The 21,817-nt window shown below is 36.4% G+C and overlaps 1 protein-coding gene across 4 annotated transcripts in view; it reads left to right on the top strand.

Moving 5' to 3' along the window:
* Nucleotides 1–21,817, top strand: part of CEP83 (centrosomal protein 83) — a 132,808-nt gene that overhangs the window by 109,599 nt on the left and 1,392 nt on the right. For 3 of the 4 annotated variants that reach the window (XM_059186530.1, XM_059186528.1, XM_059186529.1), the window contains 5 exons: nt 4,175–4,250; nt 6,881–7,038; nt 9,164–9,293; nt 18,490–18,593; nt 21,353–21,542. In XM_059186530.1, the coding sequence (XP_059042513.1) occupies nt 4,175–4,250; nt 6,881–7,038; nt 9,164–9,293; nt 18,490–18,593; nt 21,353–21,542 (658 nt within the window). Of the gene's footprint in view, nt 1–4,174; nt 4,251–6,880; nt 7,039–9,163; nt 9,294–18,489; nt 18,594–21,352; nt 21,543–21,817 lie in introns of those variants that run through there. The other variant, XM_059186531.1, reaches the window with a different exon arrangement.

Here is a 21,817-nt window from a genome sequence, read left to right as displayed (position 1 = left end):
GCTATCTATCAACTGTTAGCTGGTGTACCAACTATTTCTCCTTCAATTATTTCCATAATTACTTAAAAAATATGAAGTGCTTGATCTCATAGTTTCTCATTTGGCAACTTATTCATCCTTTTTGATTTCTGCTCATGGCTGACCCATTAAACTCTCAACAATTTTTGCTGTAGTCTCTAAAATCTCTATTCCATTACCGATAATTTTTTTTTTTTTACCGTCTCCACATTTTAAAAAAATATACTCTCACTGAAACCTGACCTTGTCCTGGCAACCTTTTAGAAGGTTTTTAAGTGGAATTATTCTTCCTTCTTCGTTCCTGCAACTGGGGACCAAAGAGGAAATCTGTGTTTGTGAACCCCACTTTTGCCTCTAGACAATTGTTTGACTAACTTGGGTTAAAATGGTTTTGCTTTTGATAATCGTTGTGTCCATCTTATTCCCATTTTCTTTTCTGTCAATGACTAACCTGCATGATGTTCCCCAATAGTCGCTGAAGACCTTGACTTCTCGCTCAATTTGTTTTTATTTTCCATCCTTTGTCATTGTTCTTTGTGACTGCACCATTCATATTGCTGATCCATCTAACACCTTAGCCTTATAGTTTATCTTCTGTCTGGTATTCTTTATCTTTATTCCACTTTAGCAGGCCCTACACTTAGCCATTTCTTGGACTTTGCCATCCCTTAGAACTGACCATTTCAAGGACATAATTTCTTTCTCTTATCCACTTCAATCTCACTGAAGACACTGCAGTTTGATACTCAAATTGATACTCAAACGAGTTCTTGTACTTTCTTTCTTTCTCTAGTCTGTTAGCCTGCTTCCCTTGCTTCCCATTCAACTTGGAATCTATTTCTCCACCATTCAACTGTGCTCTTACTTGTACCTGAAAAAAAACTCGTGGACATAAATTCTCTCAACTTCTCATGGAGAATTTCTATATCCTCATCTATTCTTTCCTCCCTTTCTATTTTTTTTTTTAAAGATTTTATTTATTTATTTGAGAGAGAGACAGTGAGAGAGAACATTAGAGGTGAGAAGGTCAGAGGGAGAAGCAGACTCCCCATGGAGCTGGGAGCCCGATGCAGGACTCGATCCCGGGACTCCAGGACCGTGACCTGAGCCAAGTTGCTCAACCAACTGAGCCACCCAGGCGCCCCTCCCTTTCTATTTTAATGAAGATACCCATTTTCCCTTTACTTCTCAAGAGCTCTGAATCCCATCCCTTTTGTTTCTCTAGAGTCTTACTTCATTATCTTCTTCATCTGTGTCTGATTTCCAAGGTCCAGTCCAAATTGCATTTGTCTTATGTAGCCTTTACTGATACTGATAGTTTTTTTGTTTTGTTTTGTTTTATTTTTTTTTAAGAGACAGAGAGAGGTGTGGGGGACTATTGAGAGAGAGAATCTTAAGCAGTCTTCACAGTGGCATGGAGCCTGACACAGGGCTCAGTCTCAACAACCCTTCAATCATGATCTGAGCTGAAATCAAGAGTCGGGGGCTTAACCAACTGAACTACCCAGGCGCCCTGCTTTTACTGATATCCTAATGAAAGTTAATTAATTGCACTTTCTTCTATTACTTTTTAGTTCTATTTTAAGACTTGCTTCCTTTTGATTTGTTGTGACATACCTTAAATATTCAAAATCTTCTCCTCAAAAGAGATACTATACTTTGTTCCTTTTGAAATAATTTGTTCTGAACTCTTTTGTTTCTGAGATTAAGACCATTGAATTTATTCACTAAACCCTAATCAGCTCTATTAATTTTTATTTATGTTCAATTCCATTATCCCTCATAATCCTAACTGTAATGATCTCAAATCATGGACTAATTATTTTTTTTAAAAACCCATCTAATCAGTTATAGATTCTGACCCTGCACTGCTTTAGTGAAGTGAACTGAAGAAAACTTTGCATGTTATCTTTTATAGTCTACCATAATGGTGTTCTTACTCCTTTCATATTTTAGTGAAAGTCAAATACTCTTTATCATTAGTTTCTTTGACTTCAGTTTTTATTTGTAGGGCATTGTTTCCTTTCTTATCTATATAACTTATTTAGAAAACATTTAGGCCACATTGCTTTCTGAACAGGATTTGCTTTCCTGTTGATTCATCAGGTATATCCAAAATCTTGACCAGAGCTAAGATTTACTTTAGGCCTAACTTTCTAACTCTGGACCTGAGCTGGGACCCACAGTGTTTTCTCCACTGTTTCTATCGTCATGACTTTGTAGAAAGAAACCTTTATTAACTCCATAATCTAAAAGCACCAAGTTAATAACATCCCTAAAAACGTAAGGGTGAAATGCATGGAAAGTTTGAGAGAGTAATAATATAGTTGGAATTGTGAAATAAGAGTATGACTGGTACTATTAAAGAAGCAAAGAAAGAGCCAGACTGTCTCTTTTCCTTTAGAGAAGGGCGTTTGTGTTTCTGGCATTTGTGTGTAAATATCTCAGGAAGCATTGGGTCTTTGGTTTCTGTCATGTCTTATTGTCCCTTACACATTTAAATGTCTAACCCAAAATTTGGGTTGATTCGTTCACCTACAAATATTTATTGACTGCTTATTAGTGTTTAAAGCACAGCCCTAGGCTCTTGAGACTGTTGTCTTTCTAATAAGCAGTTCTAATTAGATTGATAAGGCATGCTAATAATGCCAAACTGTATATACTAAATGCGAAATGATTTGTATTTCAGTAAGTGTTTAAAGAATTTTAAAAAATGGGGGGCGCCTGGGTGACTCAGTGGGTTAGGCCTCTGCCTTCGGCTCAGGTCATGATCCCAGGGTCCTGGGATTGAGCCCCACATCGGGCTCTCTGCTCGCAAGGAGCCTGCTTCCCTCTCTTTCTGCCTGCTTCTCTGCATAAATAAATAAAATCTTTCTGTCTGTCAAATAAATAAATAAAATCTTTTAAAAAATTTTTAAAAAAACAAACGGAGCGGTTTAGGACATATCCTATCACATATTGGCATATCCTGTTAGCTTTAAGTCTTTCTCATGTGGTTTGTCATTTGGTTACCAGAGATACTCTACATTTTAAGGTTCTCATTGAAAATGTATCGTTCCTTTTGAAAAGGACACGAATTGTGTAAACATTCACCTCAGGGATGAAAGGTTGTAATATATTTTATAAAATACACTATGGTGTCTTGTACTAGTTACGGTTTTGTTTCTTTTTGTTTTTGTTTTTTTTTTGGGGGGGGGTTTGGTAAATTTTGAACTTAAAATCATTAAAATTGATGCATAATGAAATGGGAGAGAAACACTTACTTGGGTTAAAAGACCCGAGTCTTATCTTCGTTTGACTGGTTGGTAGCCAATATGATTTGGGCCTGAGCCTCAATCTCTTTATCTGTAAAATTGAAATGACTCTACTTACTTCCATAGAATTATTGTGAGAAATTACTCTTGTTAAAAATGACCAGCCTTGGGGTGACTGGGTAGCTCAGTTGGTTAAATGTCAGCCTTTAGCTCAGGTCATGATCCCAGGGTCCTGGGATTGAGTCCTGACTTGGGCTCCATGCTCAGCAGGGAGTCAGCTTCTCCCTCTCCCTCTGTGCTCTCTCTCCCTCTGTTCTCTGTCAAACAAGTAAATAAAAATTTTAAAAAATGGCCAGCCTTAATTAAATGCCTGTTTTACTATAGATATCAGAGTGAGCATTAAAGATACAATGAGGAGCTCCAAAACCTAGTAGGGAGCAGGTGAGGTAGCAGCGTATCTAAAAGCTATGAAATACTGTATGGTGATAAAGATGGCTTCTCCCACATTGGATGATTTTCTGAGGCCTTAGTGACACATTGTTCACTCTTCCACCAAAGGCCATCTGTTCTGATTGTTCCCTATGTTTATTAAAATCCTACTCATCAAATTTATATCTCCATGTAAACAGTCTCTCATCTTCTTAGACATATTTGATTTCTCATTTTCTCTATGCTGGTAGTTTATAGTTTTTTCATAGCAAAAGCAGAAATTTGTTACATTTTAGTTATATGTGAACACACTTCACTGCCTAAAGTCAAAATCTTTATCATTTTATCTGCTACTTTGCAAGCACAATATCTGGTGTTAATATGGGTACCCCCAAATGATTATCTAATTAATTCATTGAAATATATGAACTATGGATTCTTAATAATGATGTTTGTTGGGTTGTGATATTTAGGTTGAAACTTCAACAACAAACTGTGAATATTGAAAATGCAGAGAAAGAAAAAAATGAAAATTTTGACCTGAAACAGGTATGATTTTAGCAGACATTTTCTTTTTATTTCTTTAAGTGCTTCTTTAAGTCTGTATTTTGAATGTGTGTTCTGATATTCTTTATTGAAGTCTAAGTAACATACAGTGTTACATTAGTTTGAGGTGTGCAATATAATCATTCAACAATTCTTTACATTACTCAGCACTCATCATGATAAGTATACTCTCCCCCCAACCCCCAGTATGGTTACAGTACTCTTAATCCCCTTGATTTCATCCATCTTCCTCTCTGGCAATCACCAGTTTGTTCTGTGTATTGAAGGGTCTAGTTTTTTGTCTTTTTTTTTTTTCTTCATTTGTTTTGTTTTATTTCTTAAATTCCACATGAAATCATATGGTATTTGTCTTTGTGACTTATTTCACTTAGCGTTATACCCCTACAGCCATCCATGTTTTTGCAAATGGCAAGACTTTATTCTTTGTTAGGGCTGAGTAATGTCCCGTTGTATGTATATATCACCTCTTATGTATCTATTAATCCATGGATGGACACTTAAGGTTGCTTGTGTAAGTGTTTTTTGAATCTATTGGAATTTCACATATCAGTATTTTGAAAATATAATCATTACAATTGATAATATATTGATGAGGTTGACAAAGATAAAATGTTTAAATCTCTTTAAGCTCTAATTAGTAAGCTGCTTTTCCTAACTGCTGTTTTTCTGAAGGTCTTTATATGCTGTGACTGAATTTATATGCTGAATTTAAAATTAATTTTTAAAAAATGAATTTTTTAAATTGTAGTTTAAAGAACAGTATTTTAATAATCTGATTTTAAAAATTGATTAGAAAGATTATCTAGGTTTTAAGTTCCCTGTAGCATTGATTTGTAACTTTATTTCTTGCTCCATGAGCTGCATCTTATTATATCCCTATGAAATGTGAAATCTAAGGGTTGTATTTGTTGGAAGGAAATTTTGTATTTTAATTAAAGTTATTTGAGTTTAAGAAAAATTTATATGGGTAAAACATGGAAGAGTGTTCTTTATTATTATTTTTTTGTTTAAAGTTATGAGGTAGTGAAGATTCCATTTTCAGGATTTATGCTTGCAAGCTAGCTGGTATTACTTTCCACATGCAGTTGTGGTTTCTAAGTCTCAACTAGGCAGACATAATATTTGATACTCTGAGAGAAGTTATTTAGTACCAGGGGCATTGGGCTTTCTGTCCTTTGTTAGATAACAAAAGATACTAAGCTCCTTAAAAGTTACTTGTTCAGTCAACTGTAATACAGATTTAATATTTACAACTCCAGTTAAAAATAAAGACTGAGTAGTTCTTTGTGGAGAAATTTATTCTGAAGTACAGATCTGAGACATACCATTTTACTTTATTCTGACAATTGCTCTTTCGATATACATAATCTTGTCTTATTTGGTTTGCTGCTTTTAGGAAATACTGGAATTATTTTGCATTTATTTAATTCATTGAGTAAAGAATCTGGTTTCTTTAGACTCTTGAGTCTTATAATGGGTTCTTTTGGTCCTGTGTCTCTTGATTCTCTCCTTCTGAGTTTTCTTAGAGGATGGCTAAGAAGTAAGACAAGGTGAAAGAAAATGAGTATTTTCTGGGGTACCGGGGTGGCTCAGTCAGTTAAGTAAGTATCAGCCTTTGGTTCAGGTCATGATCCCAAAGTCCTGAGATTGAGCCCCTCATCATGCTCCTTGCTCAGCTGGGAGTCTGCTTCTGCTTCTCCTCCCCCCTCCACACACACACTTGTGCTCTTGCTCCCTCTCTGCCTCTCAAATGAATAAAATCTTTAAAAAAAAATAGAAAATGAGTATTTGTTAATTAATTGGTAAAATGGCTTATGGAGGAAGTAAGTATAACTGTTCCAAGTGAAGATTATTCGATGTATCTTAAAAGTGTGTTAATTTGTAACTAGATAATTAGCTACTTTTCATGAGAAAAAATACTCCCAGATAAAGGTAAATTAGGATGTAGAAAAAGTCCGAGTGACATATCATAGTTTGATAAATGGCTCTAGGAGCCAAGGAATCCTTGCCATTCATTAAATTTCTTAGAATATCTTTCTTCTGCCCAACACTGGTTGTATGGAGTGCTTTGAAACTACTTAAAAACAATGTAATATTGATCCCTTCTGTATTTATGATTCCTAACTATTTAAAAAGCAGAACTCCTGGAAGGGTTGCTGATCATAGGGTATATGGAAATGGGAGAATGGATCTCCTTAGCAGCTTTTCCATCTGATGTGCTTTTAAAATCTGTTCTTTCCTAGGAGGCTATAGGAAGTCCAATGGAGAATCTCTCTAATGGTTGGATTCTCCTTTCTCGCTTCTCTTATTCTCCTTTTCATAACCCTTTTCCTACTCCCAATACCTCTTCCAACCTGTTTATTTTGGGAAGAAGGGGAGAGGACTTAGTGGCAGACTAAGGTATCTGGTTCTTGATAGTCTGGTTATATTAAGAAATGATCCTATACTATTGGATCCTAATGCTGTTGCTGTTCATTATTTAATTTCTGAGTGTCCTCAAGGACACATGAATTGGGTGGGGCTTTTGAGAAGGAAGAGCTTACTATCCTCTGCCTTTCTCATACGGTATTACGTATATGGCCTTATGTTTCTCTTCTTTCTTTTGTTTTAAGCAAATCAGTAGTTTGCAGAACCAAGTGACCTCGCTTGCACAGTCAGAGAATGAGTTGCTGAATTCAAACGAAATGCTGAAAGAAATGGTGGAGAGGTTAAAACAAGAATGCCGAAATTTAAGAAGCCAAGCTGAAAAAGCACAACTGGAAGTTGAACGGTAGAGTTTGCTCTTTTTTATGTACAAACTATTTCTTCTTTCTGTTATATTATATGTAGTTCTTTTAGTGATGATTCCAATGTTGAATGTGTTTTGAGTACTAGTTACAAATACCCTTTGACATTGTACAATGATATTAGGTAATGTACTTTCTAGAGAATGAGCTTTATGGACTTTTGAATTTTATTTATTTATTTATTTATTTTTAAAGGCGTTTAGGGTAGAAGACTTTTTAAAATTCTGCCTAACCACAATATTCTGAAAACCCTCAGATAAACAAACACTTCTTTATTCATTGAGAAAACCAATACAATGATACATTAAAAAAAATTTTTTTTTAAGATTTTATTTATTTATTTGACAGAGAGATTGAGCACAAGCAGGGGGAGCAGTAGAGGAAGAGAGAGAAGCAGCTTCCCCTCTGAGCAAGGAGCCTGGTGCAGGACTTGATCCCAGGACCCTGGGACCATGACCTGAGCCGAAAGCAGAGGCTTAACCATCTGAGCCACCCAGGCGCCCCCAGTAATACATTTTTTACTTCAACTATCCAAATTATCCTTCTGAATGCCAGAGAACAGAAAAAAAATTCTGTGACTTGCAAAACTTCCTAAAATTAGAGCTATAATTTCTCGGATTTTTCCTTTGAAAAGTTCGTTTATTTGTTTATTTTTTGGCCTTGAAATTTGTTAGTAATAGTGTGTAGTAAACTGGCAAGGATGTGATTTCGGTGATGTTTAACATCTTATATTCTCTGGAAAATTTTGTTTAGATGTGTTAGAAAGCTGCTTTTTTGTATTTGCTTTATCATCATAATGTTAGTGTTTTTGTTTGAATTTTCTCTTCTGAAGGTTACTTGGCCACATAAAACTTTTTTTTTCCTTCAGTTTCTCATGATTTCATATTTTAAGGCTTTCACACATGAGATGTTTAAGAAAGTAAGCAAGGTGTTTGTCCATAATACCTTGTGACATTCCACAGGGTCCAAATTATTTTGCTTATATTTTGCAAAAAATAGAAATGTATATCTTGGAATCCTCAACTGTTTGATTAAAATGCACTTAAGAATTCTAACAATGGTATGGCTAGCAAATTTAAGTAATTGATCATTGATTTCTGAATGTTACTTATAGGATTATGTAGTAAAAAATAAAGTGTTAATCAAATACGATTTAGGTTCCAGCTAAAACGTAGAACATCTGGATTCTCATTTTATAAATCTTATTTGTACTGCCATATTATATGTAGTAATGATACTAAAAATTATGCAAGGTATGCAGAATAACTTCAAATATATATAAGTTATGTTATCTTAAAATACCATTTATATGAATTTTATTCTAGTCAGAAAACATCCTACTTTAAGATTTGATATCTGGGTTGATTTTTAACCAGCTTTATTAGACCCAGTTTTTTTTTTTTTTTAATGTTTCAAGTTTTTATTTAAATTCTAGTTAGTTAACATATAGTGTAATATTAGCTTCAGGAGTAGTTTAGGGATTTATCACTTAGATATAACACCCAGTGCTCATCTTAATGTGCCCTTCTTAAGATTAAGAAGGGCACATTAAATATAATATACTTAATAATAAGTATATTAAGAAGTACCCTTCTTAATATACGCACACTTCTTAATATACCCATCACCCAGGCTAGATCTAGTTTTTCTTAGCTTGGTGGTTATCATGGTTCAAAGCTGGTTATCAAGTGTTTGCCCTGCTGCTGAATTTTAAAAAGGTGTAAGCCTTAAGCAGACTCCCTGTTGAGCTGAGAGCCTGACCCTGGGGCTCTATCCCAGGACCCTGAGATCATGACCTGAGCTATAGCCAGACACTTAACCCACTAAGCCCGTTAGGCACCCCCTATGTATAAGTCTTTAAGCAAATTTGTTAACTACTTTCTAGGCTTCAGTTTCCTTATCTGTAAAATAGAGATGATAGAAGTACCTAGCTCAAGGGGTTATTGTGAAGAATAAATGGCATTGTACACAGGCTGTTGTAAGCACAGTGCCTAGTTCACGAGAGGTATTCAGTGTGGTGAAGCAGGTAGTGAGTTTGATTATACTTGGGATACCATCTTTTTAATCTTATGAGTTAACTTCCATGTTTTGTGTACATTCTTTTGACAGGACTTTGGAAGGAAAACAGATACAGTGGTTGGAAGAAAAGCATAAGCTTCAGGAACGTATCAATGACCGAGAAGAAAAGTATAATCAAGCTAAAGAAAAACTGCAGCGAGCTGCGGTTGCCCAGAAAAAGGCAAGTGGTTCTTATTAAAGTGATTTCTGTAGAGAAAAATGTAATTAACTATTCTGGGAAGATAAAATGTAATTAAAACTGAGATTTTCATGTATGTTTAATTTGATATTTAAACATGACATTTTGCTATCAACCTTGCAGAGATAAATAGGGAAAATGCAAATTGTTCAACAGGTTTATTTCTAAATTTCATGTTCCAAGTTGGTTTTTCAGAGCTGACATGTGTTTACCCACAGTGGTTTTTCATTGATAAAGTTTCTAGACTAGCCCATATAAGCCAAGCTTAACTCATTCTGCACTTAAATTACAGGATGATTGCGTCTGTTTCAATGGTGTAACATCCTTCTTGTTTAAAATGTTTTTTTTATTTCCAAGTTAGAAATGTAGGAGCAAGTATCTCCTTGCCCACGAGGAGAAAGTAGGCCCCATGGCTTCTGAAACAGCCATAATAGTTACCACAGCTGTGATCTTTTTTAAGTTTCACTTTTGCGAGCATATTTGCTTCGTAACCTAAAACCTTTGTTTTATTGGAAATAGTTCAGAGCGTCATGGAAATAATGTAATCAGATGATTCATCTAAGACAGTGGTTTACAACTTCTTTTCTACTGCAGCAAACCCAAGGAATGTAGCATGGCCCCCTCAGTAACTTTGACTCATGGTGTGGTGATTCAGCACTTACTTCCAACAAGATCTGGTGCATGGGTATGGAGGTGGGGGGTGGGGAGTAGTGTTAAAAAAATCCCATAAATGATGTAATATGCCTCCGTTTGATAAGTTCCATTAGTAAGGCCATTTGTTTTGGGGAGGTAAGAAGGTCTGAAATGAGACGAAGGCCCTTCAAGGCGTAGGCACATCAGTATCTTAATGTCTGTATATTTAATTGGAAAGGTTAGTTCTTCATATTTGCATAAGGGAGGAGAACTGTATATCATTTACATATAAAGAATTTGGACACCAAAGACACAGTTCCTAGTCACCCACTTATGGTTATTGGATCTAATGGCCAAATGCGTCCTGATAGCTGGAATGACAATAGGAGTCTACAAGTCATTGCTTCTTGGTTTCTGAATATTGCTTTTTCTCTTCCCGTAATGCCCAAAGTAGTATAACATTGAGATTAGAAAACAGCATTTACTATCTGGGAATTCTCAGTGTTTTATACTCAAATATAAATACTGTCTTTATATAAGTACTTAGTACTTACACAGACAGAAATACTGTCTTTATTTTTCCCCCTGTGTCTATCATTTATTTTTCTTTCTGTCTGTGTAAATACTGAGTACTTATGGTTATTGATGGGATTTCGGTGAAGTGTTTTACGCTCGGGATGATTTTAGAAATTTTACTTATGATTTCTTGTACTGTTTGAAGCTTAGAAGCATGTAAAGCCAGATTTTAGCCAAAAATCTGTAGAAATTATAAGAGCTGATTTTATCTTTCACAGAGAAATGTTTATGTTAAGGTTTTAGAAATAAGTTTCTAGAGATCAGATTCTAATTACTACTGAGGTTAGTTTGGGTTGACTTCTTTTGGAGCAAAGGTGACATCCAGTGGTGAGAGAGATTACCAACTAATTGTAGGTACACTAGAAAGAGGGGAAGAGCTGATAATTTAAGAAACCTGGCAAAGTAACCTTTCATCAATGTTGTGATGTGGGGTGAATTTTTTCTTCTAATAAAATACCTGCCAAATGATGGGTGTGAACATAGGAAGTATCTGTATCATTTTTAAAAATGTGATCTGTGGGTTATGATTTTAAGTCATAGGAAATTGTTAAGTTCAATTCAGTGAATAATTATGACCCAGAGCTGTCTCACCTTATGGGACACTTCTTTAGAGGCTTATAACTTTAAAGTGGAAAAATAGACAATATATGTGACATAGAAATACTATAAAAAATTTTTGAGTATGGATAATTTTAGGGCTGGGGGATTTTAGCATTCAGGTAGTTTTTACAGATTAGGAAACTAAGGCGGTAGGTAGCCAAGATTACTTGACTAGTAAGATTCAGTGCCATGACTATAATTTACATTTTTCTGTTCTTTTTTTTTTTTTTTTTTTTAAGATTTTATTTATTTATTTGACAGAGAGAGATCAGAAGAAGACAGAGAGGCAGGCAGAGAGAGAGAGAGCCCTATGCGGGACTCGATCCCAGGACCTTGAGATCATGACCTGAGCCAAAGGCAGCGGCTTAACCCACTGAGCCACCCAGGCACCCCATTTTTCTGTTCTTAATCCTGTGTTCTTTCTGTGCTTTTACTCTTTTAATTTCCCAATTTCTTTTATTTTAAATACATAACTGCTTTTTTCTTCATTGTATCCATATGAGTCTTATTTCTTATAGTAGAATAATCACTATAAAATTAATATCTTTAATTCAAACTCTTTCCTGTTCAAGTTAAAGATAATGCTTCTATATGAAAATTTTGGCTGTGAGATTACATAAATATAATTCTTAAGAACTTTTTAAGATCTTTAGATGACAAAAATAATAACCTTTTTATGCAGTAAGACTTAAAACAAGTCACAAAATATTAACTATAGGGCAGAAATCATAATCCTTTAGAGTTGCTTTCCTGTGAGTGATTATTATAACTGGGGAGTAGCAGCTTCATTTTTTCCCCCAAGGCTAGAAAAATGGCTCACTGCCACCTGTGTATGTTTATTTACAACTCCTATGCACAAAGCTTATGTCATTTCTGTTAAGTGTTTTTAGGTAAAGTCTTGTGTAATGATATTTTGCTGTATGGATTTGTTTGGAAAAACTTGACTAGGTATCTTGAGTTGGAACGCCTTTCTGTGACTGTTGACTTCTGTGTATGTTTTTCTCTATACATTGTTGAAGTATAAGTATGAAGAGAGACCTCTTGGTCCTGAGCACAATGGGTTGTTCTTTTCCTTTTGAGACACTTGAGATGACAGCTTGTTATTTTTATTCTAAGGTATATTTCTCTGAAATTATTCTTGATTAGATTGTTATTATGAATGTTTTTTGGGGAAAAAATGAACTGTAGTCTTGAAGTTGTAAAATACCTGTTGAATATGTTGTGTGGCCTAACATTTTATTATACACTTACGGGAAAATAGAAGCCATGATTAATTCCTGCGTTTGATGACCATATAATCTAGCTGGAGAAAGAAGATAACATGCAGTACCTAAAGAATACTAATAGTGACTCCCAGGTGATCTGTGTGGATGCTGAAGTTTGAGACCAGTGTCAGGGAGAAGGAAGCCTGAAGACAGGGAGACCAGTTAGGAAGCTATTTTTATTTATTTATTTATTTTTAAAAATATTTTATTTATTTATTTGACAGACAGAGATCACAAGTAGGCAGAGAGGCAGGCAGAGAGAGAGAGGAGGAGGAAAGCTCCCCGCTGAGCAGAGAGCCCGACGTGGGGCTCAATCCCAGGACCCTGAGATCATGACCTGAGCTGAAGGCAGAGGCTTTAACCCACTGAGCCACCCAGGTGCCCCGGGAAGCTATTTTAATACATTGAGGCAAGAAGTGTGGAATTTGGGCTTGTGATATAGGAATAAAAGTGAAAAAGTGACTCTTTAGAATTATTTTGAAAAGTTATAGGATATGGTGCTAAATAAGAAAGAAAAATATGAAGTGTTGTACCTGTGAGAGGATGTAGATGGAGTTGTCTTGATGGAGTGAAGAACACATGTCAGCTGTGGAGTAGAAAGAGAAGATATGTTCCATTAAATGCATGTCAGATCTGGAGTGATCCAGAGTGTGGATTCCCCGTACTCATGTCCCAGCATCTTCAGTCAGGGTGCCGTGTAAGTAGCTAGAAATATTGGAAAGGAAAGCATAGAGATCGGTAATTCAGATTATAGATAAAGAATTAGACCCTTGAGATTTTGGAGATGATTGAAGAATAAAACAACTAAGAATTAAGTTGACTTAGAAAGAGGAGCTAGATTTAGTAGAGAAATGGTCATGGAGGTAGAAGCTATGATATGGTATTGTAGAAGTCACAGGAAAAGAAAGGTATCAAAGATAAATTGTCATTTAGCATGATTACTGAAAAGAGTTCATTGAATTTGGCGGTAAGATGGTAAAAGAGGAATCCTAGGTTTGTGTTCTTTTGATTTTTCTATTGTTCCTTTGTGTTGAATAATACTTTTAACACTAAGACATCCACTTGACAATCCTTTGATTGTATTGAACCACTAAAGTCAAAATTAAAATCATTCTTTACAGCCATTTTCCCCTCTGAACTCTCATTTCTTTGAGGTAGAATGTTATTCTTCCTATCACTTAGGCTTCAAACCTTTGATTCATCCTCAGGGCTCCCTTCCCTCCAGATCTAGTCACTGTATTGGTTTCCAAGGGGTGCTGTAACAAATTACTGCAAACTCTGTGGCTTAAAACATCAGAAAGGTATTATTTCATAGTCTTAGAGGTCAGAAGTCCAGAATCAAGATGCCTGCAGGACCATACTCCCTCTAAGGCTGGATCTGTTCCACACTTCTCGCCTAGCTTCTGGTGGTTGCTAGCAATCCCTGAGTTTTCCTTGGCTTGTAGGCATATCATTTCATTCTGTCCCTCTGTCTTCATCTGGTGTTCTTCCTGTGTGTCTTGTGGACTTTACAGTACTTTTAGAGCATGAAAGATATAAATCAAAGATGACAACTATTCATTGTTAGTCTATGAATAACAAAGGACACTTCTGTCACTCAGGAAATTCCAAGGATTTTAGGAGCTCTGTGCTAGAAACCCAGGACAAAGACCAGATAAATTTCTTTCTGTATAATGGTCACATTCTGAGGTTCTCAGTGGACATGAATATCTGGGAACACTGCTCAACCCAGTACACTTATCAGGCTTACAAATTTTTCCTTTATAATGTGTTTGCATTTTTTCCCCTCCTCACCTCATTTCCTTTTATTCCTGTTGCTAACACTCAGCTCAGGATCTATCCACTACCAGATTTCTCTGTATTAATTTAACCAATTTACTCAACAAATTTATTGAGTACCACTTAATGTATCTGGTAGTTTTGTTCACTGGAATACAGAAGTAAAGACTGTGCTGGGGAGCTTACATTGTATTGGGTGGGTGACAGATTAAAGAAACAAATATTTGTCAGGTGGAGATGTATGCTAAGAGGAAAACTAAGGGGGATAGAAGGGTCTCTTTATTTATTTATTTGTTTGTTTGTTTTAAAAGATTTTATTTATTTATTTATTTATTTATTTATTTGACAGAGATCACAAGTAGGCAGAGAGTCAGGCAGAGAGAGAGGAGGGGAAGCAGGCTCCTTGCTGAGCAGAGAGCCCGATTCGGGGCTCGATCCCAGGACCCTAGGATCATGACCAGAGCCGGATGCAGAGTATTTAACCCACTGAGCCACCCAGACGACCCAGAAGGGGCTCTTTAAATAGGTAGTCAGGGAAGACTTTTTGATAAGGTAACATTTGAGCAGGAACCTGAAGGAAAGGATGGAGGATGCTGTGTTCTATATGTAGGGGAACAGTATTCCAGACAGAATAGCAGGTAAAAGAGAGAAGCAGGGGTCTGCTTGGTATGCTGAAGAAATGCAGAGGGACAGCTAGGTAGCTGGAACGGAGAGAAGTAGTAGGCCAGGTGATATTTTTATTCTTTGGTTTTTATTCTAAATGTGATAGGAACACACCGGAGAGGTCTAAATTGAAAAATAATATAATCTGCAGTGTATTTTAGAAGAATCTCTGGCTGTTATGTAGAGGGACAAATACTGAGTGGTAGTCAGTTTCTGTATATATTTTAAAGGTGGAGTTTGCCATAGTTGTAGAGCATGAAATATGTAAAGCAAAGATGACCAAGATGCTGGGCTTGAGCACTTAGTTAAAATAGACTTGCTACTTACTGACATGGGAAAGATTTTAGAAAGAATGGGTTTTTGCAGTAAAATAAAGACCTTTGGGACATGTTAACTCTTGGAGATACCCAATAGACTTCCATGTGGAAATGTTCAGTAGTCTGGTGGATCCATGAATTGGTAATTCAGGAAGGAAGACTAGACTAGAAATAAAGACTTGGGAGTCCACATCACATAAATGGTATTGAAAGCAAAGGGATTGAATGAGGTCAACTAGAAAGAAAAGGAAGATTAAGAGGAGAACAGGTCTGAGGATTGAGCTTTGAGGAATGCCGAAGTTGAGAAGTTGAGAAGAAAAGGAGGAAACAGAGAGGGAGTGGCCAGTATGGTAGGAGAACCAAGAAGATACTAGGTGCCAAGTGAAGAAAAGTGCTTCAAGAAAGATCGACTATATCAAATGATGTTGAGAGTAAGATGATACAATAGCAGTATGAAGACTAGGGATTCATTTGGCTATGCAGTGACTGTTGGTGGCCTTGTCAGGAGTAGTTGCCAGATTGAAGTGGAAGATAGAGTTTGTCTAGGGAATTTCATTGTATAAAGTAGAGAACGGGGATGGTAGCTAAGGAGGGTTGTGAGTTCAAAGAATTTCTTAAAAAGGAGGGGTGAATTATAGAATGATTCCGCAGCAAGGGGAAAATCAGTAATGCAGGAGAAAGGGGGCAGTTGCAGGAATGATATCCTATAGTAGCAATTCAGAGGTGGAAGGCATAGGAACATGGTGTATCTATTATAACTGGGAAAGAGGCAAAATATATGATTATAAATTTCTGGTAAATTGATAGATGTGTGGAAGTTTTCTCCTGGTGGGCAATTTTCTAAGTGCAAAAAAGATTCCACATCTTTAGCTCAGACTCTGCAGAATGCAGATGTTGGATACCTGAGGAGAGAGAAGAAGTTGTAAAAGAATGTAAGAGTTTGGGGGGCGCCTGGGTGGCTTAGTAGGTTAAAGCCTCTGCCTTCGGCTCAAGTCATGATCCCAGGGTCCTGGGATCGAGCCCCACATCTGGCTCTCTGCTCAGCAGGGAGCCTGCTTCCCTTCCTCTTTCTCTGCCTGCCTCTCTGCCTGCCTCTCTGCCTACTTGTGATCTCTGTCTGTCGAATAAATAAATAAAATCTTTAAAAAAAAATAAAAAACAAACAAACAAACAAAAAGAATGTAAGAGTTTGGAAGAGTGATTGGATTGGGGAATTAGGAGGAGGGTCAGGTAGCATAGCACATAGTTGTGTGTGTGTTTGCCAACTGTGTCCAGTTGTGTAGGTCCAGACAGTAGAGCATCATATTTAATAAAGATCCAGGTTTTTCCAGGTGAGTTTGAAGAAGAAGGAGATTTGGGTCAAGGTAATGAGGGTGTCTGCAAAGAAATGATTTTAATGAGGGGGTCTAAGGCATTCAATAGGTCTTTTAGTCAACTAACCAACCAGTGCTTTTATTGCATTCTGGCTCATTTCCCGGCACCTGGCAAGTGCTCAGTAAATGATTGGTTGTTTTACGATGATGAGGATGGGGACAGCATTGTCCTGAACCCTGGCTTCAAGATTTATATCCAGATTTTCCTCTTAAGAGGCAAACTTCAAAGTCTATCTCATACACTGATGCCATATCAGATTTCTTAAAACAATGTCTTTTACTTATCAGTCCCTTGCTGGAGACGCTTCAGGCAAATCCACATCCCCATTGTACTACAGATTCTCCCTAATTAATTTCTTATCCTTTCTAGAAAGCCCTTTCTAATGATTTGGTACTTATCAACTGGAATTCCCTTCAGAAGTCCCTGTATTTTGTATTGTATAGTTAATATAGGGCCCAGTTAAGCATGTACTCGGTGTGTGTGTGTACTTAAGATTTGATGATAAAATAAATTTTGTATTATAGTTTAAATGAACAATAAAAATGGAGAAATATGACTATTTGGAGATAAAATGGAGAAGTTTTAAGATTGCAGATTTATACAATAATACAATGATGAAGTATTAAGCATTTTCATCTTTAAAATGTCTGCTGCTAGTTGAACTAAAATTCCTAAAAGCATATGCTTTTGATAATGACAGACATATGTCTGTGGATCAGCTCGCCACATAAAAACTAGAAGAACTGGGCAAAGTATTTTTAAAAAATACCTCCACGGAGGGCAGCAAAGAATTAGGAGGCCAAGATCTTGGAGAGGTAGGAAACTGAGAGAGATGAGCATGGCACATGAGGTTGCTTTTCCCTTAGAGGAAACTAGACCAGGTAGATACATTAAACTATGTGATATTCATAAGGACAGGACAATATGTGGCAATGAACAGTTACTGTAAGCAACGACATGAATACACCTCACAATCTTGAGAGAAAAAAGCCATTTGTAAGAGAATTTCAGAAAGACTATGATTCTGTTCATATGATATTCAAAAATCAGCAAAACTATGCTATAACTTTGGAAGCAAATTAGTTGGTTGCCTTTTCAGAGGACTAAAGGGAGTAGAGAGTGAAAGGAGGAGGGGTTGGGGCACTTCTCATAAGGCAGTGCTCCTGGCCTTGCGAGGTAAGAGGGTCGGCATTTGCTTTGTGCTTTTACATTTTGCTTTATATTTACGTTCTGTGCATTTTTCTATAAGCCTGATATACTTCAGTGAACGAGTTACAAAACAAATACTTGAAAGGCCTATAGCTACTAAATGAGTTGCAACATTTATACATATTTTTCTATAAAAAACAAAAACAACCTCTTTATAAAAATGAAAAATTAATTACCTTTGTTTTTATACCACTTTGGCATTATACCCTGATTTTTCCATACTAGAAAATTTTTCCTTTGTACAATTTAAATTTTTTTCTTTTTAATATTTAGAAGCGCATACTTTCAAACTGAGATGCATCCGTAATCTCCCTTAGCTTTCTGGTCCTTTATTGCTTTGGTAGAAATTTATCAATTGTAAGCATGCTTTTAATTTTAAATTTTTGGTTCTTTTATAAAACACATATCTTTTGGGAAAGTAAAGAGCTTGTGATTCCTTATCTGGTGACAGGTAAGCTCATTAGTAAATTTGACTCCTTCCTTTTTTAGATATTTTATTTGCAGCAGTTTAGTTATTGATACCCATTTTCTGGTTTGGCATTCATAACAGTTCTATTTGTCACAGTGAGAATATGAGGTACATCTGTGGCTCAATATCTTTGCATTTTTCAATAAGAATCATATCTACTAATCTTTCCTGCTAGTGTTCACTGAAAATACTTATCTCTAAGGAAAATTCTTTTGTTGAGTAAAATATTCTCTCTGTATTTTGTTCAAAGAGGAGATTTTGTATTAATGTACTTGCTCATATTTTTTTTCTAGAGAAAATCTCTTCATGAAAACAAATTGAAGAGACTACAAGAGAAAGTAGAAGTGTTAGAGGCAAAGAGAGAAGAATTAGAAACAGAAAATCAGGTGTTAAATAGGTAACTGTATAAATACATATCCCATGTAGTGACTTTGACATTACAGAACTTTGATACTGAGTGTAACACACTTTTTCTTTTAAAAATGTACTTTCTTTGTTTTCTCTGTAATACACTTGTTTTCTTTTATGTTTGAAAGAATTCTAAAACTGTTCATTGTGCTCCTAATTCATTTCCTTATTATTATTTTTTTTAAGATTTATTTATTTATTTGAGAAAGAGAGAGAGAGCATGAGAGGGGAGAAGGTCAGAGGGAGAAGCAGACTCCCTATGGAGCTGGGAGCCTGATGTGGGACTCGATCCCGGGACTCTGGTATCATGACCTGAGTCGAAGGCAGTCGCCCAACCAATTGAGCCACACGGGCGCCCCCTTATTTTTTTTCTGGTTGAATGTTCCTTCAAACCAAAAGGTCTTTAACATATGCCAGGCATTTGTGTTATGGTTGGGACTGACAGGAAATGTCCCTGCCTTTGGTAGCCAGGAGTGATGTGAGTTCTTGCTAGCTACTGAGACAAGAGAGTTGTAGCATTGCATAGTTCCAAAAATGTGGCTGGAATTTTGAATCAAGATTTTTGATTTCTTGTTGTAGAAAAATATTATTGGCCCAAAGCTTCTGATTTTTTGTTTACACACAAACACAGCTAATCTGCATGATGAGCATGTTTGAGCAGAGATGATTTGCCGTATTAACTTAGTGGTAATGGCGTTGTTGACCCTTGTGATTCAAGGTAATACAAACTTTTCAAATTCAGCTAATTTCAGTGGTAGCCTTCAGCACAAGACAGTGTCAGACTCTCCTGTAATGGAAATTGCCTAAAATATCAAGCAGTGATGTTTCGTAATGTGCACCTGTCTTCCTTGGGTGTAATTATTACCAAAATGTGAAAGTTGTTTTTTTAGAACACCTGAAGTATATAGACTGTGGAATTCTTGCCTCTTCTTTTTCCTTTCCTTTCTTTCCCTCCTTCCCTCTCTCCTTCCTCTTTCTTTCTTTCTTTCTTTCAGAGAGAGATCACAAGAGTGGGGGGGGGGGGAAGCAGAGGGAGAGAGAGAATCTTAAGCAGATGGTGCTCAGTCTCATGACCCTGAGATCATGACCTGAGTCAAAATCAAGAGTCAGATGCTTAACTGACTGAGCTATCCAGGGATCCCAAATTCATGCCAGCTTTAGAATTATTCTGACCCAAAGTAAAAAGCCACCAAATTTATTCTAAAACAAAATTCAATTTACTACCTCTTCTATAACCATTAATTTTGAAATATTATCCATTCAGGATTGGGCACCTATGTGGCACTGATCATCTAGAACTTTGAATGGTTTTGAAAACTGTATTTAATTAGTGGTGTGGTTGATGGTCAGGAAATTCATGTCCAAAAAGGAGATGGTATATAAAGGCATGAAAAGTTCACTTTTTTATCCCAGATCCTTTTTCCCAAAAGTTAATGGGTAGCTTTACCTTTGTCATTAGTTACATTTCTTTTTTAAGATTGATTTATTTATTTGAGAGTGTGTGTGTACATGTGTGTGGCTGGAGGGGGGTAGGAGAAAGAGAAAGAAACTTTAGCAGGCTTCTGCTCAGCACTGAATCCCACGTGGGACTTGATCTCATGACCCTGAGCTGAAACCAAGAGTTGGCTTAACTGACTGTTCTACCCAGACACCCCCATCAGCTACATTTTTAATAATTAGGCTGTAATTCCTGTATTGGGCCGTATTTCACCTATAAAAATGATAATTTTGTAAGATTCAACCTAGTATTTTCTCTATTTCTACTTGACTCCTTTGATAATAAAAGGCACCCTTTTAGTTTAAGGAGTCTTTTAGTTTCAGGATTCATGGGTTGGTGGAGTGGAGTGGAAATTTTTACTCTTCAATTAATTAGCAAATAAAACTTGAAAATGAGTTAATAATTGGGCTGCCTGGGCAGCTAACTTGATTAAGCAGCTGACTCTTGGTTTTGGCTATGGTCATGATCTCAGGGTCATGAGATCAAGCCCCTGAGTGGTGCTTCCCATTCAGTGGGGAGTCTGCTGGAGATTCTCTCTCCCTCTTCCCCAGAACTTCCTGCACGTGTGAACACTCAGGTGTGCGCTCGCTCTCCCTCTCTCTCTCTCAAATCTTTTTTAAAAAGATTTGATTTCTTTAATTTACTTATTTCAGAGAAAAGGAGAGGGAGCATGAACGGGGAAGGACAGAGGGAGAAACAGATACCGAGCAGGGAGCCCCTGGGATCATTACCTGAGCCAAAGGCAGACTTTTTTTTTTTTTTTTTAATCTTTTTTTTTTTTTTTAAGATTTTATTTATTTATTTGAGAGAGAGACAGTAAGAGAGAGTATGAGTGAAGAGAAGGGCAGAGAGAGAAGCAGACTCCCCGTGGAGCTGGGAACCCGATGCGGGACTCGATCCCTGGACTCTGGGATCATGACCTGAGCCGAAGGCAGTTGTCCAACCAACTGAGCCACCCAGGCGTCCCCAAAGGCAGATGTTTAACAGACTGAACTACTTAGGCACCCCTAAAATAAATAAGTCTTTAAAAAAATAAAAATGAGTTGAAAGCTTGCAGAACTAACAGTAATACATGATTAAGATGTCATATTTCTATTTATCTTTCTAGATAGAATTTTATGTATAAATCATACAAGATAAATTTTATAATTTTGAAGTCCATTTTATTCCCATTTGAAATTCTGTGGATCATACTGTTCTTCAGTAGAGTGTAACTATGAAAGAACAGAAACACTTTTTTTCTTTTTAAGACAAAATGTTCCATTTGAAGAATATACAAGGCTTCAAAAAAGATTAAAGGACATACAGAGAAGACATAATGAATTTCGAAGTTTAATTTTGGTTCCTAACATACCTCCAACAGCATCTATCAATCCTGTTACCTTTCAGTCATCAGCCATGGTTCCAGGCATGGACCTATCCTTTCCTCCTCATATGCAGGTACGAGCATTTATGTTTTTGGGCTTTTTGTTTGTTTTGTTTTGTTTTAAAAAAGCACTAACATTTCTGTAAGTTTTTGCCCATTTAAATTCAGAGTTAAAAACTCAAATCTTTCTTTACTATAGAAATTTGCTGGTAAAAGCAAAGTGGATTTGAATCTATTCTGTCCTTTAGTGATGATGCTAGGAATGAAATCCCCTGGACAGTTGAAAAGAAGAAACTTGACTGATGAGTCTTTGAGTAACCTGGAGTTTGCAGCTCACTCCATTACTAAC

Source organism: Mustela lutreola, chromosome 8 (genome assembly GCF_030435805.1).
Source record: "Mustela lutreola isolate mMusLut2 chromosome 8, mMusLut2.pri, whole genome shotgun sequence".
NCBI lineage: Eukaryota > Metazoa > Chordata > Mammalia > Carnivora > Mustelidae > Mustela > Mustela lutreola.
This window is presented reverse-complemented; position numbering and strand designations above follow the sequence as displayed.